General features: G+C 52.8%; 1 protein-coding gene across 5 annotated transcripts in view; it reads left to right on the top strand.

Annotated features, from left to right (window-relative positions):
* Window positions 1-341: 341 nt before the first annotated feature.
* The window catches only part of ANO1 (anoctamin 1), a 161,906-nt gene continuing 152,065 nt past the window's right edge, over window positions 342-10,182 (top strand). For 2 of the 5 annotated variants that reach the window (XM_067747991.1, XM_067747990.1), the window contains exon 1: window positions 344-536. In XM_067747991.1, the coding sequence (XP_067604092.1) occupies window positions 479-536 (58 nt within the window). In that variant the 5' untranslated portion in view covers window positions 344-478. Of the gene's footprint in view, window positions 537-10,182 lie in introns of all 5 variants that reach the window. The other 3 variants (XM_067747994.1, XM_067747993.1, XM_067747989.1) reach the window with 2 other exon arrangements.

Below are 10,182 nucleotides of genomic sequence, written 5' to 3'. Positions count from 1 at the left end.
CACCCCGACTGATAAGACGGTCCGGCAGCTGGTGGAGACTCGCCCCGCAGAGCGCAGAGCGGGAGGCCGGGGGCGGGCGGGACCCGCGGGCCGATCGCTGCGGCTGGCCTCCAGCGTCCCACGCCATCGCTCGGTGTCCGGGTGGCCGCGGGGGAGTCGCGCTGCGCACGGGGCGGGGCAAGGGCGGTGTCCGCAGGTAGCCCCGGGGGGGCGGTGGCGGGGAGCCGGCCAGGACCCCCAGCCCAAAAAGCCGAGGGGGCGGAGCGGCGCGGCGGTGCGCGTGGGCGGTCAAGTTTGGCTCCTGCACTTGCGGCTTCGCGTGCTGCGTCTGGGGAGGCGAAGGGGGACCGTCCCCTCCCGAGTTGGGCTCGGACCCCGGCCCTCAGAGTCACTGCAGACCTCTGGGGGTGACTTCATCACCCCCTTTCCTGGACCCCGTGCGTCCGAGGCGCACCGGAGCCGGGCAGCGAGCCACGCCATGCTGGAGGGCGACATCGGCCTCGAGGGGCTGCCCCCTAAGGAAGCCCCCGCAGCTGGTGAGTATCCAGGGGCGGCGCAGGGGGGCGAGGGCCCCGGGCGTGGCGGCAGCGGCGTCGGGGACGTTCCGGGACAGCGGCTTCCCCGGGACCAAGGGGCACGCGAGGGGCAGGCGACAAGGACCCGCGTCTCCGGTGGCGGGGACCGTCCCCGGCGAGGTTTGGGGGGGGGGCTGACTTTGTCGGCCGCAGGTCACTGGGGGCACTCACAGACAAACTGACGGCGGACAGCTGGACCGCGGGCCGGGCGGGGCTGGGGGAGGCAGTGGCCCCCTGGCAGGCAAATGCCAGGCCTGCCGTGCGGTTTTCAATTCCTGGGAGAGCATCTCCAGCCGTGCGCGTCCGAGGCCCTCGGCAGACGGAAGGTTTTCGGATGTTTTCACAGGCGCTATGAATACACATAATATTTCCGTGCTATTCTAGAGATTAATTTGTGATGTAAAGTGACTACTCTGACTTGAAGTCATAATGGAAACTGCGGTGGAACTTGGGGGGGACACACGAGGCTTGGACAGGAGTTGGGAGGGGGAGTCCCTGGCTTCCTTGGCCCCTCCCTGCACATAAATCACGACCCTGGCTATTTTTATACCAATAATTTTAAAATAAATGACCCAAGCAATGTTTCCTGAATGATTTTTCCCCTCCCAGTTCAGAGGTTATTAAATAAAACCTCAGAGCGGGACAGTGACGAGGGGCTAGAGCGGGCGCTCGGCCTTATTTAATTATACAGCTGAGTTCCAGCCGGGAGCGCCCTGGTTAGGATGCTGTGCCCTGCAATCAGAGCCACCTGGAACCAGGAGCTGCTAACTATAGCACGGAGCACTGCTTCTTGTCCCTTGCTCCTCCCTCCTCCCCCCCATGCCCCCATCTCTTTTGGTGAGGGTGGGCTGGATTCCCATGGAGCAACTTATCCTGATGTCTGCTTCTTAAAGAGCCCCAGTTTGGCTTCTTTCTAGAAATGACACTGTATACTCATCAGATTCTTCCCAGGAGGAAGAGAGAGGGGGCACTGCCAGCCAGAGGGGGGAGGCCAGACCTAGGAACAGGAAGGAAGGGACAGGCTTGAGAAGTCAGCCAGGACGGTTCTGGGCACACTGGCCTGCTTGCACGAGTGGCTTCTTCCAGCTCCCGTGTGGACAGGATGAGTTCGGGAACCAGCTGGGCACAGGAGCCCCAAACTCAGCATCTGTGAGCATCTAACCAAGCCCTTGCCTCCCGCTGGCACGGAATTAAGCACTTCACTCGTTTCATCCTCAGTCCAACCCTGTAAGCTGGGAGCGGAATCGTCCCCATTGTGCAGACAAAGAAACTGAGACCACACAGTTAGTACATGGGGCTACCAAAAGTGGAGCCCAGGATGTCTGGGTCCAGCTCCCAGGAGGCTTCTGGCTCTCCCTTACCCCACCCCAAGCAGAATCACCCAGTGATGCAGCTGAAACTGATTCCTGCACACAAGAGTGTACTAGCTGGGGACTTGCTCTTTGGTTCTGAGAGCCTCTAAATTGGGGGGGGGGGCATATCTCCGATGCGAGGATCGGGGAGGCTTTCCCTAATGGAGGGTCTGATCCATCAGGTCTGAGCCGTAATGATGGACAGACTCCACTCCTAGAGCAGACCTGCTGCTCCCTTCACCTGCATCTCCACTCTGTGTGGTGGGCAGGGGTCTCGCCCCCTTTCTCCTGCTCTGGGCTTTAGCAGTGACAGGTCTAAGACCCCAGGACCAGTGCCCCAGCCTCCATTCCTGGGTTTGCCGCTGGGCATACTGTTCCACCACAGCTGGCATGCAAGAAATGTGGGCAAACTCTGACAGCATCACACTACTGTCTAGCTCATTCGGTGTAATTAAGACCCAGAGGCTGCATTGGCGCTCGCAGGTAAATAGGAAGTAATAAAGCCGGGGAGGTGGAGGATAGAAAGGGACCTTAGTCCTCTGCTTTGTCTCCATGCCAGGCACTGAGGCCCTGAGAGGGGACGTCCTCGCAGGGGGGTTCAGCTGTGGAGAACCCAATTCTAAATCCCAGCTTTGCTGCCTGCAGCTCTGTGTGACCTTGCCCAACTTACTCAACCACTCTGTGCCTTAGCTGTCAACCCAGAGGGTTTGTGAAGATGACTTGAGTGTATAGCCTTTCTGCTGGAGGGGCTCCGCTCTGTGCATGAGTACCGCCCCCACTGCTGTCATCCCCTGTTAATGCCCCCCTCCCCCTCTCCATCTTCATCGCTACCAGCTTCAGTTCACAGACCCAGATGTGAAGTCCTACCGGATGTTCTGAGACTTATCCCAGGACCAGCTCATTCTTGCTTCCCCGGAGCAATCGATTGTTACAGATGCCGCCTCCCTCTGTGCCTTCTTTAGAAGCTCCCTCGTTATTTATTAATAAGCTATTTATTCATAAGCCTGTGGTCAGCACCTCCCGCAAGGGCAGGTAGGATCAGGACGAGGTGGGAGTGGGCACCCCTCCCCCAGGACACGTCTGCCCGGCTCACTCCTGTTCATCCCCCAAAACCCTGCCGGGAAGTCCCCTCCTCTTGGAAACTAGCCCAGGTGCCTCTCTGCACTGATGGCACCCTGGGCGTGGAGAGAGGGAGGGGGGCTGTTGGTTGAGCAGTTCACTGTGTGCTGGGCGTCGTCACATGTGAGCCTCACCTACCTTATGAGATGCACACTACTATCTCCCCATTTATGGATGAGAAAACTAAGGCATGGAGAGATTACTCAAGGTCAAACAGCTGATAAATGACAGATGCAGGATCTGAATCCCAGGCGGTCTGGCTGTGCGTCGTCACCACGCTATGCTACCCACTCAGAGAGGACGGGAGAGCTGTCCCTCCCGAAACTTTCACTAGCCTCTTCAACAAACAGCTACAGGTAGCCTGGCACTGCGTCCTCGGGGCTTGGGACACAGCAGGGAACAAAGCAGACACGGGCCCGGCCCTCATGAAACATTTTTGACCACGTAGGAGAATTCAATACGTCATATGTTGGCTGGTGATGTGTCCCATAAAGAAAAGCTGAACAGAATAGGGGGCGATTTTAGATAGGGTGTACCAGGGAAGCCTTCACTGATGGGCAGCCTGGGAACGCACACCTGAAGGAAGAGCACTCGGGGCAGAGGGAACAGCCAGTGCAAAGCCTCACACCTGAAGTGCCCGAAACATGCCAGTGGGCTCACGTAGTCTGGAGGGAGTGGGAGAGGCAGTCCAGATTGTGATGTGCCCCTGGCCACTGGGCTGGGCGACATGGGAGCTGCTGGAAGGGTCTGGAGCTGACCAAGGTTTGGGCAGGATCCCTCTGGCTGCTTTGGAGAACAGGCTGAGGGGGGAAGGACAGAAGCCGGTCCGGGGACTCTTGCAGTAATCCAGGCTTGAGATGCTGGTGACCTTGTGCCGGGACCCGTGGAGGTCAGCCTCTGGGTATATTTTGAAAGTAGAGCCGACAGGAATTGCCCACACATCAGATGGAGGGTCTGAGAGTAAAAGAAAAATCAAAGACTGCTCCAAGATTTTTGGATTGACCTGTTTGGAGAAACAGGTATGGGTCGGGGTAGGTGAGGAGTTCACCTTCTTGGTTTTTGTTTCTTTAGTTGAGGTTAAATAGACATAACGTTTTAATCATTTTTAAGCATACAAATCAGTGGCATTAAAGTCCATCCCGAATGTTGGGCAACCATCACTACTATTTTTTTTTTAATTGTATTTATTTATTTTGGGCTGCGTTGGGTCTTCGTTGCTGCGCGCAGGCTTTTCTCTAGCTGCAGCAAGCGGGGGCTACTCTTCATTGTGGTGCGCGGGCTTCTCATTGCGGGAGCTTCTCTTGCTGCAGAGCACGGGCTCTAGACGTGCAGGCTTCAGTAGTTGTGGCACACGGGCTCAGTAGTTGTGGCGCACGGGCTTTGTTGCTCCGCAGCACATGGGATCTTGCCGGACCAGGGCTCGAACCCATGTCCTCTGCATTGGCAGGCGATTCTTAACCACTGCGCCACCAGGAAGGCCCCACTATCTACTCCTAAAACTCTTTTTTATCATCCGGAAACAGAAACTGTGTACTGATTAGGCAATAACTCTCCATTTCCCTCCCCCAATGCCAGCCCGCGGTAACCTCTGTTCTACTTTCTGTTTCTATGAATCTGACTATTCTAGATACTTCACAGGAGCGAAATCACACAATATTTGTCCTTTTGTGTCTGGCATATTTCACTTTACATGTTTTCAGGGTTCAAGGTATCAGAACTCCATTCCTTTTTATGGCTGAATAACATTCCATTGAATGTGAGACCACATTTTCTTTATCCATTCATTCAATGGACACTTGAGCTATTTCCCCTTTTTGGCTGTTGTGATTAAAGCTGCAATGAAAATTTGCATGCAGTGTCTGTTTGTCCTGTTTTCAATTATTTGGGGTATATATGTAGAAGCAGAATAGCTGGATCCTATCTTTAACTTTTTGAAGAACCACCAAACTGTTTTCCACAGCCGTGGCGCCTTTGTATATTCCCTCCAGCAGTGTAGGAGGGTTTCTATTTCTTCAATCCTCACTAACACTTGTTAGTTTCGCTTTTTTGTGTGTGTGACAGCCATCGTAGTAGTTGTGAAATGGCATCTCATTGTGGTTTTGATTTGCCTTTGCCTAATGACTAATGATGTTCAGCATCTTTTCATGTGTTTATTGGCTACTTGTATATAGTCTTTGTAATCTACTCAATTTCTTTGCCCATTTTTTGATGGGTTGTTTGTCTTTTTGTTATTGAATTGTAGGAGCTCTTTATATATTCTGGATATTAAACCCTTACCAATTATAAGATATGCAAATATTTCCACTCATCCTGTAGGTTGTCTTTTCACTCTCTTGATCACGTCCTCTGATGCCCTTGTACATACAGTGAGCTTCTCTTCTGTGCTGTCATGTGGCTGATTGAGAAACCTGTCCTGTACCCCTGCAGTTTGATGCATAATTCAATTCAACTTAGAGGTGGATGACTCTGTCTTTGGGCCAGTTACAGGGCCGGGAGCTGGAGGTATGGGGTAGCCGCCGTCCTTGCTCTCATGGAGTTTACAGCCTGTCTTGCTTTACACTGTGGTGTACATTGTGGAAAGGCCCTGATTCTGGCTAAGTAAGCTCTGTATCCCGAGGGCACATTCATCCTACAGCCCTGCCTGCTTCACCGCAGCTGTCACTTCCTTCAGACACACAGCAGGTCAGGTCTCAGGTAACTGCCTCCGTAATGTCTGCCTCCCTGGATGGATTCATTCTCTAGCCCCAGCACAGGGCCTGGCACGGTGGGGCTTGGTGGAGGGATGGAGGGAAGGATGATAGCTGACAGTTTTTGTCAACTCATTCTGTTTCAGGCACTGTTGTGAGCCCTTTGCATACGTCACCTCCTTTAATATTCACTTGTTAAGTTGGTAATATTGTTAGTAATATTATGAGCCCCTTTTGACAGATGAGGAAACCAAGGCACAGAGACACCAAGCAACATGTCCATGCTCACACAGCCAAGGGTACCCTGTGAATCAGTCAGGGTAGATGGGGGGACCCTAGATTCAGACCAGAGTTGTGACAGCTGGCCTAGGGCCAGAACTGGGTCCCCAGCTCCAGACTTGGGGTCCTCCTCGACTCATCTACCACCTCCCCAGCTCTCCAAAGAGAAGGCAGTCCTCTGAGGGGGCTGGTGGGGGGGAGGTTCTGCTGCTGCTGACCGCTAAGATCTTCCTCTCCAGAGCCTGCCCTTGCCTGGCGTGGGCACCCCCAGCAGCGGTCACGCCCCCGGCTTCCAGCGCCAGGCACCTGTGGCGGCGTTCTCATGCTGTGCAATGAAGTATCAAAAGCCTGCCGACCCTCAGAAACCCATCTGACGATGGTCACGTGGCCTTTGGGTAGACAGACGCCTGGATCCTTGCATTCAGCCCTCAGAGGGCCTGCGTGCGCATAGATGTCCTGCCTGGTAATCCAGCCTGCTTTCTTTTTGCAACCCGGGGGTCACCTTGCTCCCCTCTGGGCCTTGCACTGTGATGCAGTCCAGCTGGGCTCTGAGTTCCCACACACACAGCCAAACCCACCAGGCCCCACCCCCTCCAGTCAGCCGAAAGCTCCTCCCTCCAGCTGCACCCCCATTTGCCTCTGGGGGTGGTGTACAAACATTCCCGGTGACACCCAAGATTTCATCCTTTCCCTTCACACCCAGCTGGAATGATTTCTGCCCACGTACGGCCTCGGGTGTAGAATGATGTTTTAATGCATTTACACGGCACCTTCACTGCAAAAGTCTGAACACGCCATTGGGGGTGGAAATGGAGCTGTTGATGTGAGCTGTTAGAAAGAAGGCATAATTGGGCATAATTTTTATTGCATTGTGTTTCCTGGACGGAGAACGGCCGGGGTTTGGGGGTGCAGGGGTAAGGCGGGTGCAGAGCAGCTCCAGGCCGCGCTCGTGTTCCTACTGCAGACTCTGCTCTTGAGGACTCTGGGCTCCGGGCTGGAGCGGAAGCCCATGGAGCATTCCTTCCTCCTTCCAGTCCTGTCCTCAGGCCAAGGGGGCTCAGATCCCTCCCACCTCCAGGGCTTAAGCGAGTCACACAGCTGTGCGCGGTGCTGGCAGCCCTCCACTCAGGCCCACATTCCGCCCTCTACCTGGTCCATCTGATGCCAGTTCCTGTGCGTGTCTCAAAGCTGCCTACGGCTCCCCGTGTCTGTGCTGCCCTCTCTTCAGTTCCACTGTTGCCTCCGCACTGGCCTGTGTCCACCTTGGCCCCCTCCTGCCCCCTGTAGTGGACCCCCGCCAGCCCTCACCCAGCCCTGGCCCACAGGTGGGGCTCACCTGCCTCTCCAATTCCTTCTCACCTCCAGCGCTTGCCCTCAGCCTCACTGACCTTCCTGTGGTCCTTCGTCCTCTCTTTCCTGCTCCCTGGGCTCTTGGCCGTTTCTTCTTCCAAGCTCCGTCGCCTCCTTCAGGAGGCCCTTCCTGACCCCAGTGGCATCTCGGCAGCAGGCTCCTCTCCCCTGAGCACTTACACAGCTGCCCCCATATCTGCTGCTAGCAGTATTCTATCAGTGTCACTCTCCCTGCACTCCACAAAGTTCCAGAAGGACAGGACTTAGGTTTGCTTTTCCAATTTGATTTTACACCACCCGTTTGTCCTTAAACCCCCAAGATCAGAGCTGGAGAAGACCTGGGGGTTGCCTGGGCCCGATCAGCGTCGCCCACTGGGGCTCAGGACACCCATGCACAGTATTCATGTCTCAGGCGAACTCCTGGGAGTTAAGCATGCCATGGTATTTCATTTGTGTGCTATATGAAAAAGGAGTGATTTTAAGTGAAAAATACTTCACTTTGGATATTGGTATAGCATGGAAAGTTTTCCCCTTGTTTGATAGATAGATGATAGATAGATAGATAGATGCATATAGGTAGGTAGATGATAGATAGCTCAACATAATGTGTTTTGTATAATATATATAATCTCTCTATATAGAGGTAGATAAATATATAAATATGAAATTTCTTTTTTTGGCTGCACTGGGTCTACTTTGCAGGGTGTGGGCTCTTCGTTGTGGCGCACAGGCTTCTCAGGTTGTGGCACTCAGGCTCCAGAGTGCGTGGGCTCTCTAGCTGAGGTGCGTGCGGGCTCTGGAGTGTGCGGGCTCAGTAGTTGCAGCTCACAGTCTTACTTGCCCTGCGGCATGTGGGATCTTAGTTCCCTGACCAAGGATCGAACCCACATCCCCTGCACCGGAAGGCAGATTCTTAACTACCAGACCACCAGGGAAGTCCCATATATATATGAATTTTAAATTGTCATCAGGAATTCCCTGGTGGCGCAGTGGTTAAGAATCCTCCTGCCAATGCAGGGGACACGGGTTCGAGCCCTGGTCCAGGAAGATCCCATATGCTGCAGAGCAACTAAGCCCGTGCACCACAACTACTGAGCCCACATGCCACAACTACGGAAGCCTGCACACCCAGATCCCATGCTCTGCAACAAGAGAAGCCACTGCAATGAGAAGCCTGTACACCAACCGCAACAAAGAGTAGCTCCCGCTCACTGCAACTAGAGAAAGCCCCCCCCCCGCAGCAACGAAGACCCAACACAGCCAAAAATAAATAAATTTATAAAAATTAAATAAATAAAACTGTCATCAGTATGACTGGTCTGGGGTTATCTTGTCTGAACTATCATCATTATCTTGCATGATGCATTTTAAAAATCAACCAGTTGACACAGGGAGGGGGAAGGGTAAGCTGGGACAAAGTGAGAGAGTAGCATTTACATATATACACAACCAAATGTAAAATGGATAGCTAGTGGGAAGCAGCCGCATAGCACAGGGAGATCAGCTCGGTGCTTTGTGACCACCTAGAGGGGTGGGATAGGGAGGGTGGGAGGGAGACGCAAGAGGGAGGAGATATGGGGATATATGTTTACGTATAGCTGATTCACTTTGTTATACAGCAGAAACGAACACACCATTGTAAAGCAATTATACTCCAATAAAGATGTTAAAAAAAAATCAGCCAGCTGATTTTGTATGTTCGTGACCTGTGTCTGCATGACGACTCAGCGTTGGGTTCACTCTTCACCAGCTCTTCCCCACCAGAAACACATGGCAGACGTGAGCAAGGCTCCTGCCCAGCCGGTTACAGTTGGGTAATTGTCACCACTGTTACTCCGTCTCTGTTTAAATAATTTTTTCTTTTACAGCAGTTTTAGATGCACAGAATTATTGCAAAGATAGTACAGCATTCCCATATAACCCACACCTGTTTCCCCCGTTGTTAACATCTTGCATTATCACGGTACATCCTCACACGCACCAACCAATATTGATATGTTATTATGAACTGAAGTTCACGCTTTATGGAGACTCCTCGGTCCTTTCACCTGACGTCCTTTTCTGTCCCAGGATCCCATCCATTTAGTTGTCATTTCTCCCTAGGCTCCTCTTGGCCGTGACTCTTTGTTTTCGATGACCTCGGCAGTTTGGGGACGACTAATGAATTGTTTTGTGGATGTGCTTCAGCTGGAACTTTCTGTCATGATGAGACTGGGATTGTGGGTCTGGGGGGAGGACCACAGAGGGGAGATGCCTTCTCATCCCATCGCACGAGGGCATACGCCCTCCACACGGCTGGTCCCTGGGATGCTGCCTGCTCACCTGGCTGAGGTGAGGTGTCAGGCTTCTCCTGTGTGAAGTTACTCGTTTCTTTTTTTTCACATTGGTGGTTGAGGTTCTAGAGATTTCTTAATGAGCTGTCGATTTTAGATGATAGCCGTCAACTTATGAAACCATCTTAAGCTGAATTTACTAAATTTTTATCATACGTGAGCTCTTTCTTAATTAGTATTTTAACATCAGCGGTCCTTCCACCACCGACAGTTGGGGTTATATATTAAACAGTATGTGACTAAGAATACAAACAATTTAAAACTCTCGCTTGGCCAAAGCTCCAAGAGTTGCTAGAAGTGTCCAGCTGAGCCGTAAATCGAGTCTTGACCTCAACTGACCACCTCACTTCCATACAGAGGCCTCCAACTTCCATCGCAAGGGGGAAATCTTTAAACAATTATATCACTGATTTTAATAAATAGGCATTAGAACAGGTGTTTTTCTGCCCTTAAAGAGGCTAATGAATGTCCTGGATCCCTTCCAGAG

This window comes from Pseudorca crassidens, chromosome 9 (assembly GCF_039906515.1).
Source record: "Pseudorca crassidens isolate mPseCra1 chromosome 9, mPseCra1.hap1, whole genome shotgun sequence".
In the NCBI taxonomy this organism is placed as follows: Eukaryota; Metazoa; Chordata; class Mammalia; order Artiodactyla; family Delphinidae; genus Pseudorca; species Pseudorca crassidens.
This window is presented reverse-complemented; position numbering and strand designations above follow the sequence as displayed.